General features: G+C 42.0%; 1 protein-coding gene across 2 annotated transcripts in view; it reads left to right on the top strand.

Annotated features, from left to right (window-relative positions):
- Positions 1 to 19,463, top strand: part of lama5 (laminin subunit alpha 5) — a 129,066-nt gene that overhangs the window by 23,253 nt on the left and 86,350 nt on the right. For both annotated transcript variants that reach the window (XM_023957049.1, XM_023957048.1), the window contains exons 3-5: positions 16,375 to 16,492; positions 17,314 to 17,432; positions 18,252 to 18,422. In XM_023957049.1, coding sequence (XP_023812817.1) covers positions 16,375 to 16,492; positions 17,314 to 17,432; positions 18,252 to 18,422 — 408 coding nt within the window. The remainder of the gene's footprint in view (positions 1 to 16,374; positions 16,493 to 17,313; positions 17,433 to 18,251; positions 18,423 to 19,463) is intronic.

Below are 19,463 nucleotides of genomic sequence, written 5' to 3'. Positions count from 1 at the left end.
TTTAGGAACAACTTTGTGTTATGTCCTATACATTGATGAAGAAGTTCTTTACATTGTTTAAAAACAGTAAAGTGGGTCATTGCAGACACTGATCAATCAAGTGCTTTGTGCGTTTCACATGGAGGTTTTAACTTCTTGTTGACTTAACGTAATTTTGTAGGATTTTGACCTTTGCAGGTCCTAAATATCAGTGCATGTGGGTCCATTCATCTTCTTTTCCGGCTCGGTCCAGTGCAGGGTCCCAAGGTTTGCTGGGGCTTTCCCTGCTACATTAGAGTGAAGATGGAGACTCCATCGATAGGCCACCAGTCTATGCAATAATATTTCTGCCACCACGTTGCACACAAAACTTTCGTGGTCGCAAGTGAAAATATTAAATATTTGCTTTTCAATTATTATTTTTTTGCTTATTTTTTTTCCTCAAATTTTTTTTGTTTTCAAAAAAGATTTTTGTGTTTTCAAAACACGTTTTCGTGTGAGTTGTGTCACATCTCGCTTTTTTCCTGTTTTGGTTTTGCTGACTCCTCTGGGCGCGACTTAGCGTGACATAACTGCCACAGCCAAAAAGGTTTTTGCATGCGTTGTGTGTCATCTCATTTTTTCCTATCTTTGATTCTTGCTGACAGTTTCAGTTTAGCGTGACAAAGCTGCCATCAAACAGCTGCTGATTGTTCCAGATTCTAACTAATCAGGTGTCTGTGTCTGGTATTGAGGGTGGTTGGAGGCAGACATGGACTTTGAGTCGGTTCTGTTCTATCAGGTCTCTGTCGTTTTCAACCATTCTGGCCCGTTTCTCTCAGAGCAAGAAGGAGCAGCAAAGCAGCTAAAATGAAACCAGGTTTTGTATTTATTTATATCAGTGTAGAGACCAACGTGTTTAAAATGTCTGCAGCAGAAAAAAAACGTCCGAGCTCAGACTCCATCCAGCAGGAAGTAACACTTTTTAAGATTTGTATCTGAACTATTGTTTTCTTTTAATCAATAAATGTTGAAATATTGAGAGAAAATAGAATTTTTTTCATGAGTAATTTTTTTTTAATTTGGACAAACGCTCACGAGTTCTAATACATAAGACACTGTGAAAATGAACATAAAAGTTAAAAATGCTTCTTCTGCTTTGGTGAGCCATCATTCTTATGATTATTACTGCTGTTAATCTAATCCAAAACATGTGTGCAGCATAAAATTATTTGTGCTTTAAATCTTTTTTTAACAAACAGATCTTAAAGAAAATCAAACTTTTACCAATAATTTGCTCTGAAGGATTCACAGATCACACATAGACCTGTTGATTTAATGACAGCAGATAAAGTTTACAGTTTCAGGAGATCCTCAGCCATAAATTCACAAATCTGACTTAATAGAAATTAATTAATGCTAAAAAAAGAAGAAAGTATGAATTATTGTTAAAATGATAAAAAATGAAAAAGTCTTTATCCAAAGAGACAACATTGAGGGGAAGAAGAACTGGTTCAGTTTCTGAGCCTCGGTTGCAGACACCATATTAGATAAATGTGACGATTTGATTGGTTAGAATCTGGACCAATCAGCAACTGTTTGATGGCAGCTTTGTCACGCTAAACCTAAACTTAACTCAGCAAAATCAAAGATAGGGAAAAAGCGAGATGTGACAACGCACACGAAAACGTGTTTTGCAAACGCAAAAATATTTTTTGAAAGCTTAAAAAAATTTGAAAGCAAAAAAATAATAATTGAAAAGCAAATATTTTATATTTTCACTTGCAATTTAGGAAGTTTTGTGTGCAGCATGGAGGCAGAAATATCACTCCATACCAGTCCACTAATGGGACACACTCACACACATACCAGGTGTATGAGTGTGTAGGTGTGATTGTATGTGCATGACTGAGTGTGTATTTGTTATCGAATGGGTGAGTCTCTGGCCCTAGCTGGCTTAACATTTAACACATTCCTCGGTGGGACCACTGCTCCAGTGCCTCAGGTCACCATGGAACTGAAACATTTGACAGAGAAAAATGGGTTACACAAAGCAAAGACACACATTAGAGGGCCGCTGAGCAGGACATGTTCAATCACCTAACCTGACATCTGAGACATTGCTGGATTTTGACCAACACAATCAGGTTTCTGTGTTCAAAATGTTGTGGTTTAATAATTCACTGTCCTTTTGCCAGCAATGTCTTTGTGATGAGAGACAAAAAAAAAAAAAAACTGGTAAGGGCTGATGCTCAACAGTTGCAGTGCCACTGCTGAAGATCAATGTGTTCTTGGTTCTGGTTCTTGAGGTTTCCTTGGTTTATCTTTTAATTGAACCTCATAAAGTAGTACATATTTTCAGGCTCTGTCTCATTATGTGCCACCAAAGTTATAAGGAATTGAAACGTGCTTGAAAGGTGGTTGATTTACATCCAAACCGCTGCTCTCTGGCAGCATCAATATTTCTGACAGCTGAGCTTGTGTGCAGAAACCCTGAAAACCTGAGTGGAGGTGAACCAAAGTTCAGGTCTTTTCCCGAAGAATTCTCATAGCTTACATAAAAAAACGTTTACCATCCTATCAAAAGTCCAATGAAAGATCTGCCTATCTGATAATGGGATACAACAGCATGTGGCATCTTTGTATTTGTTCTGCATCCTTTGAAAAGTTTCAGGCTCTGAAAACCCTATTGCTATAAGGGAAATATAGGACTGGTTAATATTTGAGTGTGGTTCACCAAAGTGTCCATCTTCCGTCCCAAAGTTTAGGCAAACCCAAATGGGACAGTTCCTTCATGGGTCACTTGAGGTAGTTTTCCAAAAATATCTGTCCATCTTTATACCCAAAATAAACTGATGCACAGTCTGGTTTCAGAAATGTTCCTGTTTGTTGCTTTATTTTCTATTCTTGATCCATTTACAATCAAATGTTTTGATTTTATTGGAGCTCAAATGTACACATTATAAGGGAGCATGTCAGGTTGATTCATGGTCTCAACTAGGCCTGCACAATATACCGCAAATTTATCGTTATCGCGACATCAAGCTGTGCAATATGCATACCGCAAAAGATGGCGAAAATCGCAATAAATGGTTACCTTGACCCTTGTACTATCCTAGGCACTTTAACATTGGGAGTTGGGTCATCTAGACCCACTAGAGAGTGCTCTGAACCTTTTTTCTTCAATGATTTGTGATCTTCACTGGTGTCCATGGATTACATGAAATCCTCTCCACCTTTATCCACCTTTGTCATGGTAGGAAGAACACGTGAATGGAAGGGGGGGGTCATCTAAAATAGCACAAGGGTTAAATGTGCTAAAACAAACTCATGGCAGCTTGAAATATTGAATAAATGAAATAAATCCCTTTATGCATTTAACCAATCGGAAGGACCCGTTTACATTGTTGATCAATCAGATGAGCCCTTTTATGTTTAATGTTTGCCTCCTACGTCGACAAGGGTCATTTGGAGTATAATTTTTAAACTGTTGCATTGAAATGGAAATGATGTTTTTGGTTGGTTTGATATTTGTTTATATACCGCAAATTATATCGTTATCGCAATATTAATCACCAATATCGCATATCGCGAGTTTCCCTCATATCGTGCAGCCCTAGTCTCAACCATTTTTGAAAGGTTGTTGAGGTGGTTGGAGTAAACTCCAGTTACGACGCCCAGGTCCCTTCAAGTTTCATTTTCACAGTTGAGAGTCCTTTGGGGGGCGTCTGAGATCTGCAGTGTTTGTATGTATGTGGGTAAAAAATAAAGATCCAGCGATTCACTTTCCCCATAATTTGGTTCAATCCAAAATTTTTGGTTCATTATATGATTTGTATTTTACAAAACAAAAAACACCAAAAGATCTGATTTTTTTTTAAATTTGGTAATAAGCTGGTAAAAATTAATAAAAATGTTTCAATCGGCTTATGCTGAGCCTGGTTTAATGTAATACAACAATAAATAATACATTATTTTTATAAATATGACGAATGCAGGAGACTCTTTCAACGTAGACATGCTGGCATGCAGTGGGGATGCAACCATTCCTCCCCATTCATTTCACTGGTGGAACATTCAGTTTACAATTTTCAGTCAAGAATTGTAACATCCCTAGTAAATAGTGAAGTATTTTACTGTATGAAAGGGTAAAATGAAGTTTCAGCTTTGATAAGTTACTCAGATAACAGACCGCTTCAGTCCAGTCTGATCAAAAGTACAAACACCCCTCATTCATAAAGCAAAGCAGCCAAAGGAACTACAATCTATCCTCCAGACTTTAATGAAATGGTAGTCATCACGCCACTGTTTTCCAGCCATAAGATGTACAGACACGACCTGCTGCACCTATACATCCACCCAACCAGCCCCAACACGCTCAGCCGGGGATCTCAGCGCCTCTAAAGAACCCCACATGAAAAGTTGACTCTAAGTCCACACATGGATCAGTCAATGTTGACAGATTATGTGAAGCAGGAACATGCCAACCTCAACATGCTGCAACAAGAATGGAATAGTGATCCGGTGTGGCAACCTGCTGCCTTCAGGTGATGTCACTAAATCGGAAAGACTAACTTCCTTTCGGAAAACAGGTGTTATTTTCCATAAGAGATAGTTATTTAGGGTTCTTTTAGCTTTCAGACTGAGTTCATGGTAAGAAAATGAAACCGGATGACTAAATCAGAAGTTTACCTGAAGGAGAAGACCAAGCAGAACAACAGGAAGACAAAGGGATAGAAGTAAAGCCGAATGTTTATAAAGTCCCACACTCTCTATGTTTCTAGTGGAGCTGTGCTGCATGGAAGGTCTGACTAACAATACAGTCCCTTTGTTTTGGAGAAATGGGGTTGACAGTCTCTCCTCATTAAGACAGATACGTTAATAAAACTAAAAAAAGATCTCAGTGCAAATTAAAGGAAATGTTTAAAGTTTCAGTTCCAAAGGAGGTAAACTGACGTTAGTGGTCTTTGCAACGGTGGAGAAGAGGATGGTACAGAAAGAGGAAGACAGAGAGCTTAATGCAGCAAAGAAAAGCTCAGCGAAGGACACCAGAGGAGATAAGAGGGTGGAAACACTCATGCAGCCATCTTCCCAGACACATCTTATCAGCATTTGAGGAAGAAAGGAGGGATGGAAGCTGGGAAGAACGGAAGAGTGGAGGCATGCAGGACTGTGGGGGTGGGTAGGGGGTGACGCCTACCTTCTCCACTTTGCAGCAGACCTTCCTTACTACAGCCGTTTCATTAAATTTGGATCATAAAGATTAAAAGAATAAATACATTTAAATCTGATTTGCCAACAGATGGAAGTAGATGTTTAAAGCTGGTAGAATACGCACATTGTTGTCAAACCTTTAGTTTGGGTCTTTTTTGAAAGAAGTCATTTAGACATTAGACAACTATTAGATGATGTTGACAAAGTTCATCTGGCTGTTTGCCTCTCAGATTGGAGACATCTGGCTTGCAGCATGTTGATAGACTGACCGCTATGGAGATGGAACCAAAACTCCCGAGGGGAAAATCTAAAACTGGTTCAGGAGTTTCAGCTATTTTAAAGGGGAGGACGGGAGTTTTTCTGTGTCGTGACCTTGATCCTCTCCTTCTGTATGGCGCTCTAACAGTATTTTATGATGACAGACTTCTGGATCCCTTTCTGCAATTAGTGCAAAACAAGGCAGACAGAAAGGAGCACCATCAATGAGGAGAACGGAAGGGAGTGTGAGCTCTGCTGAAGGACAGATGCTTCGGAGACTGACAAATCTAAAACAGGTTACAGTTTTGGCAACACTTTACCACCACAGCCACTGTGTATTAAAGCGGAAAGCTTATACTGATATGTATACCATCAAAATACTAATTACCTATGGGAAATGGCGTATACTTTTCTAACTTCCTCCATGCACAGGCACACGCTCTGCTGCTGAACACTGGCACCTAGCCATATGGGGTCCTTGGTCAGTGTCTTGCCCAAGGACATTGACACACAGGCGGCCAAAGTTTGAACCACAGCTGTGATTTTCTGATCAGAGCTTGACCGCTCCACCTCTGCACCGCAGCTCCCCACAGTTCACCTCCACCCATAGCACTGCCTCATTGTCATCTTTCACAGAGGAAGACACATTGTCAGAAGTGGACTGTGATTGCTGTGCATGCAGTGATAACCCAACGTGATGCTACTGCTTATCTCATGGTCCAAAGGCCTGAGATGTCCGTGGTGCTGATTTTCCTCACAGACAAAAGGGGTCAGCGTTTGAGGAAGAAACGGGCGATGGAAGCTGGGAAGAACAGAGAGTGGAGGCATGTAGGACATGGGTGTCTTATCTGGGAGTTCTGTTCCCTATCACACCAATCCTGTGGATGTGTTGAAACCTGGAAGGTTAAAACAGTGGAGCGATTTTAGGATAATTTTACTGAATTTAGACCTAATTTAGATTCCAGATGCTATGACTCAACTTCAGGACAGCATCACCTGGAAGAATGAGTATATTCATTTAACATTTAGCTTTACCATTAGACTGCACGGTGGCAGAGTGGTTAGCGCTCTCGCCTCACGGTGAGAAGGCCCTGGTTCCAGTCCCAGCTGGGACCTTTCTGTGTGGAGTTTGCATGTTTTCCCTGTGCCTGTGTGGGTTTTTCTCTGGGCACTTCAATCAGAAAACATGCTTCATAGGTTAATCAGTGTTTAATAATTGTCCCAAGGTGGGCATGTGATTGCGTGGCCCTACAGGGGGTGGCAGAGTGTACCCCGCCCTCACCCAACAGTATTTGGGTTAGGCTCCAGCATCTCTGTCACCCTTCAGTGGGTTCTGAAAATGGACGGATTTCATTTGACCTTTTAGCATTTTTTTTATTTAGCATTTAAAGACTCTGGTGAAAATTGTGTTTTTGGTTTTTTAATGTTTATGTGGCATTTTTCTCACAATGGAGGTCATGTATAAAGAAATTAAGCTTAAAATTGCCTTTCTGAGTATTTCTTCATTCAAATCTTTGTGAATCAGGAGCAGACGAAAAATGTACTTTGAAAAAGCTTATTGGTGTTGAGTAGGAGCTACACAGTCACTCTGCTCTGCTCCATTCTGATCGTCCACTGTCAGACAAATAGATCCATGAAGGTCTTTTTTTTCTTGTCTGAGCTGGAATCTGGATCTAAACTGTACGGCTGGATAGCTCTGATATTGATCACCATTTTTATTGCACTGCTAGCATTAGGTTTGGGGTGTGAAGGGCTGTAAACTAGTGGGATGGGGTGTAAACAGACAGGAAATGGGGCGGGCTTACTCCTCGCCAACAGTCCCGCCCACAGCTCAAAGGGGAATTTGGGATGAACTCCTGCCGTTCTGCAGAAACTATGTCCTAGAAAACGACTCAGATTTGTGGATTTTGGCTAAAAACAGAAAAATCATAATTTAAAGACCACTGAGAACACTTTGACAATAGATCAAAAAGTAAGTAGAGTGGGACTTTAAATCAGCATGCATTTAAATAACGTATGTAGCACATTTCTTTGTTGTAAATTCTGACTTAAAGATAATAAAAATTCAGCAAAGCTTTGACAAGTTGCCAAAATCAGACAAAACTGTCAGCTAATCTTATTTGCTGATCTTTGTCACCACATTGTGCTGCTTTGCCAAATTTCCATCCGTGACTACGACTTAGTTTGTCAATATTACATGTTCCCAGAATATTCCTGCTTGAATCGAGACACCCTTTCTCATTGACGTACATTTATTTGGATCAGCTGCGAACTTTTCCTTGTACAGTGATCCCTTGCTATAACGCGGTTTACTTTTCACGGTTTCGCTACTTCACGGATTTGCATCGTGCATTGTGTTCTGCATTCTGATTGGCTAAAAAAGTCACTCCGCTTCTTCTCTACCTGCGTGTCAATAATGTTGCAGTTTAATATGTACACGTACGTAAATCAGCTTTCCAAATTACGTACATGCAAATCATCTTGCAATTTCAAGTTTCTCTAAAACCCATAGAAAAAGAGCAACACCAACTGTCAATCACTATGTTCTTCTCCCGATCAAACAAACACAGCTGCACCGCGGGCTTGAGAAGGAGAAAACACTGCAGCTTCTCAGACTGAAGAGCATTGAAATACACCTGAGCCACTATTTGTCCGTTTGTACTTTGTATTTTTTTCATGATCATTTTAAATTTTCTCCCGTTTAATCCAATTCTTCGGGTCGCGGTGGGCGGGGCTAATCTCCGCGATTTGAAGCCTTCTGTTCACATTGATGATTAAAATTATTATTTGACAGTACAGTACAGAAGTTATTTGTTGAAAAAAAAAACGTTTTTAAAGTACTTTGATTTGTGAAACAAATGTTTGAGCCTGTAAAATGGTTTGTTCTTTCTTTTCAATGTATAATAGAGTATTTAATTGTATAATAACTGTTAAAAAAAATAGAGGTTTCTACTTCACGGATTTTGCCTATCACGGGTTCTTTTTGGAACGTAACCCCCGCGATAAACAAGGGTTTACTGTATTCCAGAAGCCCTCAGACTCACCAGCGCCTCACCCTGGTCTACAGGAGCAGCAGGCTCTCGAGAGAAAATCCTTCTTCTAATTCTTTGATTTCCAAGACTGTTTTCCTTTTATCTCTTTGTGCCGTTCTGGTTCATCCATCAATTCTGCTACAACTTTAAATAGGAAAAATAATAGACACCAGTTTGCTATTGAGAGGGAGGGAGCTGGGTTTTCCAAATGTCGCTATAACATTCTTTTACTTTAACCCTTGTGCTATCCTATGGGGTCAAGATGACCATTGACGTGGTCTAACAAAGGTGGATAAAGGTGACGAGGATTTCATGTAATCCATGGACACCAGTGAAGATCAAAAATCATTGTGAAATCATTGGCCATTTAAGTGTTGAAAGTTGCAGATCCCTGATCTAAACCATTAAAGACTCAAAAAAAGTAAGAATTTCTATTCAAAATGGTGAGAGTTCATTCCTTTTTTAGTCATGCTTTATTATTTAAGGAGACATGAACATGCAGACGTTTCTTTACAGGGTTTGACTTGGTTTCTTCAGCAAATTGTGACTCTTCCTTTATGTTGTCATCACCTGGATCAGAGACATCTATAAAACAGTGACAGGCTGTTAGAATGTTTTTTAGTCTGCACTGTTGTGAGCATGATACTGTTGACATGCTCCCTGCGAACTGAGCAGCACCCTGAACGTGCGCTCATACACACACTCTTGTGCTGCGCGCTGCCACGCTCTGCCCACATCCGCCCCCCTCCTTCTGAGCGCAGACAACATTGAGCGTCTCTGCGGAAACTTCCGGTAAACATTAGTTCCGCCTCGGGGCAAAGTTAATACATTTGGGGAGGGGAAATAAACAAACAAAAAAACCTGAAACGGTACACAAGTGATCCAAACTGGAATTGCCGTACCAAAACAGTTCGGTCCAATTACGTGTACTGTTACACCCCTAGTAAGCAGAGTTTAGTGCCGTTTGTCCCCTTTATAACACTTATTTGGAGTGTGGAGGAAAGTCTGGTTCTCTGTAAGTTTCTGACTGTTTTTGTGGGCAAACACTTCAGGGGTGGGCAGCAAGGGTCGCTTGCCTTCAATTCCTCCCCCCCTGGCCTTTGGCCTGCTGCCTGTCCTAACCTCACCTTCAGCATGCAGTGGTGTGTTAGCAGCATGGGGGGCCGACCGCAGAGACTGAGTGATTTATCCATGTTACTGAACACAAATACATATAAAGAGTTGAATTGGCAAAGTGTCTCGTTTCTTCTGACACAAATCATCCAACCCAGCACCCACCCATGGTGAACAGCAGAAAAAGCTGCTTCCGGTTTAAAGAGCAGATTTGACGTGTGAAGCTTAATATAACTGCATTACATATGAACGTCTATTGATTTAGTTCCCAAACTCATCCCACAATGCCACACTTCTGACAACTGTTGCCACAGTTTAAAAGGAACATGTCAATAAAATGTTTAACACATTTGCAACTTTTTGTGTCGTCAAAATAATTTCAGATCTTCAAACGAGCACAGATACATGCACAAGTGTTTGTTCTGTAAGCGCTCACACACCGATGCACAGACTGTCAATTCCCTTAGATTTTGACACAAGTATTTGTCTAAACCAGGGGTCGGCAACCTTTTTTACCCAAAGAGCCATTTGGGACCGCCCCTAATAAAAAAGAAAGCACCCGGAGCCACAACCCGTTTTGACATCATTATATATATTATGCATGTATATATTATATCAAGGGTGCTCATAACGTCGATCTTCAAGGACATGAGTCAGGGCTCCAGACTAACTTTTTTCACTAGGAGCACAGTGGCCCCTAACTGATAATTTTAGGGGCACAACCAGAAAATTTAGGGGCGCATACCGTAAATTAAAATTCTAACCAAATCTACTAATTTCCACTGTATTACTAATAAATACTTTAATAATAGATGCAGAAATTACAATGTGCTGTTTCAAATGCAGTGTCACATTTTATTCTGCACTTTTGAAGATGAAACAAGAAGGTAAACTGACAAAAGCATCGCTGTCATGACAGTACAAATAAGTAAAAAAAACGGATGGAAATTTATCTTTGTGACACCAAATAGGTGCAGCCAAGATGCACAATAACCGTGTTTGAGATCACCCAGGTGAACTCAACGCTGCACAGATCACCTGGTGTGTGACATGTATTTTTGTTTTTGCTCCAACATCAACTGTCAATCATCACAAAAATATCGCGAGAAAGGGGTGGGAGCAAGGGGCAAACCTACCCGGACACAGCTGGAAACTGAACTGACTGAAAGCTGCCCTACAGACTACAAAACAATGCATTATGGGACATGTGTCCTGATGGTTTTTGTAGTGGAGTGATTAATTAAAATAATTTAAAATACCAATTCATTAAAAAAGGCTACATACATCACAAAACCTTAAATAATCATAAAATATATAATAACACAGATCATACTAAGGGGGAGAAGAATATTAAAACTAAATTGAATGTTAAGGACAATTCCAATTTCCTGTTCTCCTTCAGTCTTGCTGCAGATTCGCTTTCATCTCACAGCCCCCCCCGCCTGGTGTCCCCAATGATCCAGGCGAGGTGGCGGTTCATCTCAAACACGTCTATCGTTGCATTTTCCCCACGTGTTTTCAGTGTCTCTAAAACTGATGTTGTTTTTGCTCGAGTGTGTTTAAAGTTCAAGCCCCGTTAGCTGTCACGCATGTAGGTGTGGGACATTTATTCTCCTCAGCTGACCCGACTCCCGCGGGAGCGGTGTGCTGCCGTAACGGCCGTGCATAACCGTTTTATGCGCCGCCGTAACCGTAACCAAAACCTAAACCTTCCTCCGGTTCTGTGCGGCCCAAAGAAAAGTTCAGCATGGACTGCATGTATGTAGAAAATTACGAGCGAATAAATACGTTCTAAAGCAGTGTTTTTCAACCAGTGTGCCGCGGCGCACTAGTGTGCCGTGGGAGATGGTCAAGTGTGCCGTGGAAAATTGCCCTCATTCACTGATCTCAAAACAATTACCATCTCCAGGATATCAGCTCTTTGTTCATCCAAACAGGTCCTGATAAAACACTGAGTAGTTAGGAATATAAAAGATCATAAAATACTTTTTTCTTTGTGTTTATTTGATTCTATTAAATACATTTTGATAAGAATGACGGTAACGCGATTTAGCTGCAGCTATAACTGTTTTAGGAAAAGTCCCGCCCCTTTAACTGTCTCCACCAATCATTCTTGAAGGCTTAATCACATGTCATCAGTCTGACCAATCAGAAGTGGTTGAAGTCTTCACTTCCTTGTTCCAATTTGGCTCATAATTCTCTCAGTTCCAACAAAAATACCAGCTAAAGCTCGTCTTTATCGGTGTAGCTTTCCACAGAATCCGGTATCAGACGTGGAACAAGTGAACAAAACCATGAAGCTCAGAGACGCTAGTCTTTCTGCCGTTTTTTCGCAGTTTTCGCACTACATCTCCCATGATGCATTGGCTTGAAAGGGACAGCGCCTCAGCGTAGTCGTCCTTGTTACGCGTCTTGAAAACACAACGAACATACAGTTTGTATGTAACTTAACTTTTATTTCATCTTTTAGAAAAAACATCTGCAACTTCCTGCTTTTTCTGCCACAATTATCACAAAAATGCACGTCATATTGCCGGGAGGGGGGGAGGGGGGCTGTAGATCAATACAGACTATGAGTTTCTGCTTTTTTTTTTTTTTTGGACGCTGGTGTGCCGCGGGATTTTTGCCAAGTTTAAAGTGTGCCGTGGCTCAAAAAAGGTTGAAAAACACTGTTCTAAAGGAAAGTCTTCCTCCACATTAAGGAACTCCTTAATGTGGTCCGGGGAGGGGGCTGTCAGGTTTCCTGCTTTCAAGCCCTGTCATTGTCCCGCCCCCAAGAGTCATTTACCCCACTGTGATTGGTTGGTCAGCTTCGCGCACGACAATGAAAAAGTTTCATTCATACAAACTGGCGGGCTGCAGTAACATTAAACCTTCATATTAAGGTGGGGACCGCAAAATATCATCTTGGGGGCCGCAAATAGCCTGCGGGCCGCGAGTTTGAGACCCCTGCTGTACACTCTGGCACTGTTGCACTAGCTGCAGTTCGGAAGAATGAATCAATAGTTCGCTTGCTCATAGCTCAGACGCACATATCAGGTTGTGATATTTGTCTCAGTTTCCTTCCCACAGATGTTTACGCGCACTCGATTATCTCTAGGCCCCTCCCCCTACACGCATTTTAGCCACTGGCTTTCCCTATTCTTCTCACACGCAGTGGCCGCCTCACACACAGGCATCACGCGAGAGTGTACCGTGCTCTGGTCTCATGAGTATGTGCGCGAGTGTGTGTGTCTGCCTGCGTGCGTGTGCGCTCGCATCTCATTGATTATTTCATTGATCATTGACGTGCCCCTTCCACGTTTAATGTATAAAAAAATACGGAGGGTGGGGGAGGCAAATTTAATGGTCGCACATGTGCGACTGGATGTAAAATTCAGTCGCACACTCTCAAATTTTGGTCGCAAAATGCGACCAATTGCTCGCAGTCTGGAGCCCTGTGAGTGTAGATCGAGGGCCAGAAAAGATTAAAAAAAAGTACTTCTTTAAAATCCACCAAAGTCCTCACTGAGAAGTACGGGACTTGATTGACATGTAGATTGGCCAATCGGACATCGTCTGAAGCATGCGTCGCTGCAAATGCACATTATGTTCTTGAAAGGATGAAACCGCGGCCGCGTTGGGAGGAGCTACTGGTTCTGGTTTGATCGCTGCATGGAGCGATGTGTTTATCAATGCATGGTAGGCACTGAGAGTGTGGAGGGATCAGGTTTATTATTTTGAAGAGTTCTGCTTGATAATCATGTTTCCATGTTTGAGTTTATAAAATCATCCCAGAGAAAGTCTCTGCTTCAACTCCTGCAGGGAAAGCTGCATCTGAATCTGACGCCTGTGTTTTCATCTCTCTGACAGAGTTTGAAGCCAAAGCCCCTCCTCCGCCTCTTTACCTGCTTTTCCTCTCTACCTGTTCACCTGTTCACATCCTCTGCAGCTGAGAGTTGTTTCCCCCACGCTCCTCAGTGTGTCCTACACAGAGAGCGCTAAATACGATAGTCGGGGCGCTCCAGCGCAGCACAAGGATGGAAGAGTAGGACGCAGGTTATAGCGGGGATAGAGCGGGTTAAGCAAATGAATGGAAGAAGGCGGCCTGCTGAAGAAATATTCAATATTGTACCCATTTTATTATTAGTCTGAACTATCTTTTATTTAGTAAAATCTTTTATTTTATCAGTCCAGTACGGAAAAAAACATCAACAAAAGCTGTGTTGGGCGGTTTTTGGCTGGGTCTGGCGGTTTTCAGATGACTTTTCGGCTGGAAAACTGTGACTCTATCTGGCAACGCTGGCGCGAACTCTCAGTCTGTCATCAGTGAGTTGATCTCTGCCCCACGGCACGTCAAGTTCCCGGCAGAAGATCGGAGTGTTTATTGAAGCCGCCCTCCGTGCCTCTCCCTGCTATCAGCTCTGCAGGTCTCGCCCGATAAATACGAGCTCATTACGAAGCTGTTTTTTACGTGGCTCGCGCTACGTACGGAGCCATCAGCGGCTTTGAAATGCCATGAAAAATGAACAAACTGAAATAAAATTTAATTATTATAAAATACTCATTATTTTCCGAAGTCACAGGGAGCCACAACAGATGGATGTAAGAGCCACATTTGGCTCCGGAGCCATGGGTTGCCGACCCCTGGTCTAAACGGATCAACTAATCAGCATCTTTCCCCTAATAGCTGATAATAGGGTTGGGCGATGTCCCTTAAATTGGCAGTTGACGATGTTTGCAGTAAACCGTTGGGATGGACGATGATCTTGTTGGGGGGGGGTAATTTTAATTTTTTGTTATTATATAATTATTATTCGTTATTTTACTTTATTAATTCATTTATTGTATTTCCCAACTAATGACTCATTAGTGATCCAGTATAAACCGGCTTGAACAAAAACTGACTTGAACAAAAAATGATAATAATAACAAACAAAATAGAAAAGAAGTAGTCCGCTCCTGCACTTGATTAGTCAGGTGGACCGGTGGACCGAGTCTCTGAGCAGAGCAGTCAGACTTTGTGTTTGAGGGGAAGGGAGGATGCTTTGTTACGTGTGCGGTATGTGTGGGAGACATCGGACTGCGATCCGTCCCGCAGCTCTACGTGAACGAGCTACAGAACTCACTCCCGGTAAAAGTGTGTGTCCGGGCAGAGCTCGGGCCGCCAGCTCACACAGTGGCTTTGGGGCGGTGTGTGAACTGGCTGTCCGAGCTCTGCCCGGACACACACTTTTACCAGGAGACCTGTTCAAAGCAGAAATGTCCCTCAGTCCTTAGAAACCGGTCAAAAATTTAGGTGGATTTCTGTTTCCAATCGTGTCCCGACAAAATAAAGGATGATGTTATTCCACAAGTTTACATGCAGCCAGGATGCAGATTGCAGCATTTCCCGCATGGATTTATGTTCATCAAAGGCTAAATGTTGTCAGCGCGAGTTAGCCTCTCCTAACCCTGGCTTCTTTCCGGCTCCGTTCTTCCACAAAAAACAGAACAAAAACAGAACAGGCGCTTCATAATATTCATAACTTTAATAAAAGCACATTAAGAAGATCATCTGTCATGTATCTATCATGTATATGGCAGCTCGGTTTGTTTACAACGGGACTCATTTCCACTTCCGGTATTTTCAACACTACTGCTCATGTGCAAATGATTTATTCCAAACGAAAGTGTGACCATGTGAAGGTTTGTTATAATCGGAAAACTTTCCCGACATCTCCAGAAAAACACGGACATCCGGGATCGAACTCAACCACCCTCTTTCTTTCTCATCCCACGTTTTGTTTTTGTTACCACATTGGTGTCTAATAAAATTGATTTAATAAAATAAAGGACATCAATAAACCACTGATTTACAAAACTATGAAACAGCTGTTAGGATCTGTTGTCTTACCAAACGACCTAACAGCTTGTTTTAATGAGATAATGGGTGATTTTCCCCACAAACACCCGTTCCCTCGCTGTGAGCCACTTAAAGAACCACCTTTCCATCTGTGCCAGTTTCACCTTGATCCATATTCAGAACTTGGATCAGGCTGTGTCCCGTTTGACAGCGTTCAGCCACACAGATGTGATCACTCGTGTGCCTTTGTTGACCTCCAGCGGCTCTGCCTCTGCATGCTTTACCCACGAGAACAGTTTGTCATCACAGGTCTTCCAGGAAATGAACAGGGGATGACAGGTGAAGCAGAATAGACTGGAGAAGGCCACACAGCCCAGCTGGGCCGTGCTGTGTTTTTATTTGACCATCTGGAGCTCATTAGGAATCTCGAAATGAGCTTTTCAACAGTACCTTGTGGCCTAACATGGAACAGGACACTAGATCAGAGGCGTGTTTGCTGGTTCTGGCATCATGACTCCTCAGAGGTTTCCAGGTCAGTGTTCAGGTCACTTCCTTTGAAGCTGGCGGCTGGCTTTCCTTCCTTCACCTTACTAGTCTGTTTTTGATGAAGTCGTCTTGCTTCTTTTGTTTTTGTTGGCTCCTAATCCTCTTGTCAGGAATGGCAGGATGGCAGAAGCCTGAAACATTTAATAAAGCATCAAAAGAACGTTGGCGGGGGGGTTCTGTAAGGTCTGGTGCCTTATTTGGATTTGGATTTCAGGATTTTTTCCATGATGTCGTGCTTTGCTTTCTGCTCCGACTTTTGTTTCACCCTTGGGTTTTCATCTTCTGTCTTGGTTCTGATCTGTGCCTCCAAAACATTTCTTCAGTTCTTGTCGTTGTGTCTCCATTTCCCCTGAACTTCCACAGCATGTATTCCGACTGGATGCACCTCTAACAGGGCTTTACATGGAAATGTTTTCTGTGTGTCTGCAGCTCTTCCATGTGGCCTATGTGTTGATCAAATTCGCCAACTCTCCCCGTCCAGACCTCTGGGTCCTGGAGAGATCCACTGACTTTGGGCAGACCTACCAGCCCTGGCAGTATTTTGCCTGTAAGTACTGTAAGAACACAAGATCACAATAATGTATATAAATTACAACTTTTTTTCTACTTTCCAAACGTCAAAAATCAGGAGAGTCAGACTGAAGAGCATCACTTCATGTGTCTTTAACTTGCCTGGAGTTGACTCCATCTCCAGAGTTGGTGTGGATCAGCGCCCTGGAGGGGAGGGGAGGGGGGCGTTGTTACAGCTGACTAATTAGAAGTGGGTTTCGGCGGGCTGCGGGGGAATTCCATGAATGTTTGCCAACAAGTCAAAGCCTGGAGATGAGCAGATCTGAACAGAAATAAGACGCTAACGTGTCAAAGTCCATCCATGATCCTGTGTCCTGTTCCATCCTCTCAAATAGTTTTTCATTGTTTTTGTTTGAAGGTTAAAGACCCACTCTGGTGAAGATGTGGCAGTTTTCTGATGATTGGGGACATTTATAAGAAGATGAAGCTTAAAGCTCCATTCTGAGTGTTTCTTTTTTACATCTTTATTAGCTTGTCCTTCAGACACACTCAGCTGTTTCAGTTGAAAATCGTCTAACTTCTGTGAAAACAGGACAGGGTGTCAGACCCCCCAGAGCTGCACATTTTTCAGCTACATCTTCTGTTAGCTATGGAAATCTTGACTTCAGGATTCTTTATTGACTGAAAGGTGAAGAGAAACAGCAGCCTGGCCAAGATGGGATGGATGTTCAGGTGAAGGAAACCATAAAAGGGGATTTTATGTCCAAAAACTTGCTTTATGATGAAGGAAGCTGCTGGTGATTTGAAAGAGATGAAATCATAGCCGTCATTCAGCTGCTCTGTTGTTTGTCCACGCAGCCTCTAAGAGAGATTGTATCGAGCGATTCGGGCAGAAGACCATCGAGAGAATCAACGGGGATGATGATGTCATCTGCACCACAGAGTACTCGCGGATAGTGCCGCTGGAGAACGGGGAGGTGAGTGCGTTTGTCCTGGATGCAGCCAGTCCTGCTATCCTCTGTTCTGTCTGCAGACCTGCAGCACCACACTGGAAAGAGTTGGCCTTAGGGCAGAGACTGACATTCATGAAGTCCTCAGCATCATTCACCCCCCTCGCCCTCCGATATTTTTCTACAGTCAGATTTCTTAAAAGAAGTTGTGATGTCCCACACTTTTATGACTAAATGAAATCTTGAAATTAGCTCCAAACATTTATATTTAGGTATATTGCTCTGATAATTTGGAAATCTCTTAAAAGAAGTGTGTTGTTAAAAAAAGTTTCATATCTTTAACCCCTTCAGACCTGCTGTCCATCACATTTAGGGTTAAATGACCACAATAGTTTATTCTGCTTATTTGAGGGGCCCTGTGACTATATGTGTGGCAGTTTAGCTCCAGTATTAGCTCAGCCTTTAGAGGTTAAAGTATGTACATTTAAATACATGCATGCATGCTTTAAGTTTTCCCGCAAAACATCTTAAGTCCTGCAACAGTCCAACTATCTTCATTTCTAAGTCATTTAAAATAAGACTACAATTACCGAGTTTAAGATAAAGTTTTTCAAAATTAAATACACATTTTGTGTGAAAAGTACTAGTTTCTTTAGAAAAAGAAGATGTCTATAAAATGAAAGGACTCAATAAGATATTCAAGATTTATTAAAACAAGAATTGACATAATACTGAAAAGTTATTAGAAAGTTGGTTGTCTTATATTAGGTGTAAAAATATTGAAAGTAGACGTTAGAATTGCTGTTTTTTTCTTTCTCAATAGCTTTTTTTGTACTGCTCCCTCAGATCGTAGTGTCCCTGGTGAACGGTCGCCCTGGGGCAATGAACTTCTCCTACTCCCCGGTGTTGAGGGATTTTACCAAGGCCACCAACATCCGGCTGCGCTTCCTGAGGACCAACACGCTGCTGGGACACCTGATGGGCAAAGCGCTGCGTGACCCCACAGTGACCCGCAGGGTGAGACCGTTTTAAAAGCATTCGCCCTGTTTTTAAAGGGCATTTTTGCTCCCGTTAAAACAAATCAAAAAGTCCTGCAGCCCTCTGTGTAGTCAGGGATTTGTGCATCTAAGCAGGACAGCTTCATGCGTGAGGAAAAAAAGGAGGACAAAATGGTTCAAAATACCGAAATGTAGAAGAGAAGTTCAGCTCGTGTTTTTCAGCTCTCACTGCCTTTATTTGGCTAAAAGGGGGTTTAGACAAGAAAACATGCTGTTGAAGTGGTTTAAGGAGGTTTGAAGGTCTGAAAGATTTCTTTTAAAGGATTTATGTTAAAGATGCTGCCCACTCGGTACTGGGGTTGAGGCCCTAGAAGGGTTTTAAAGTCCACCTCTTATGAAAATCATGTTTTTTGAGTTTTTGACATGTACTTGTGGCATTTTTCTTATGAAAGAAAAAATGATTTCATTTTTGCATTTCTGAGTATTTCTCCTTTAAATCGCTGTCAATCCAACTGTTACAAAGACGTTCTGTTTGAATTAATGATGTCAGAACCATCCCCTGGAGGAGCTGCAGAAACACCTGTGCTTCTTTTTTGAGATGAGGCCGCTCCTCTCTACAGCCCTCCACCCAATCAAATACCCTCAGCACTGGCACAGGTCAACCCCTTCATATTGGTCCATGTGACTTCGGCTTTAGTTAGACACCAAGCAATACATGAATTTAGAGTCAGACCAAAGTCAGCAGAAAGTTGGTTGAAGGTTACCTTAAAGGTTTTGAATCATGGAGTCATTTTTAAGGAGTACCTGATGGTGTTTTCAGTCTGGACATATTTGGTTCGCTTCAAGTGAACCAGAGTTTGTTTCCCCTGTTAATCCGGAACACATTTTCAGTCTGAATACACCCAAGCAGACATAAACAGAGTTGGAATATAGCAGTGCTTCTCAATTATGATTTTCCAGCCCCCCCCCCCCTAGGAAAAAGAATATGTTTCGTGCGCCCCCTAACCCCCCCCAACACACACACTTGCGCTGTGACAATATATTAGGTTAGTATCTATAA

Source organism: Oryzias latipes, chromosome 7 (genome assembly GCF_002234675.1).
Source record: "Oryzias latipes chromosome 7, ASM223467v1".
Lineage (NCBI taxonomy): Eukaryota > Metazoa > Chordata > Actinopteri > Beloniformes > Adrianichthyidae > Oryzias > Oryzias latipes.
Note: the sequence above shows the minus strand (reverse complement) of the source record. Positions and strands in the feature narration are given on the sequence as shown.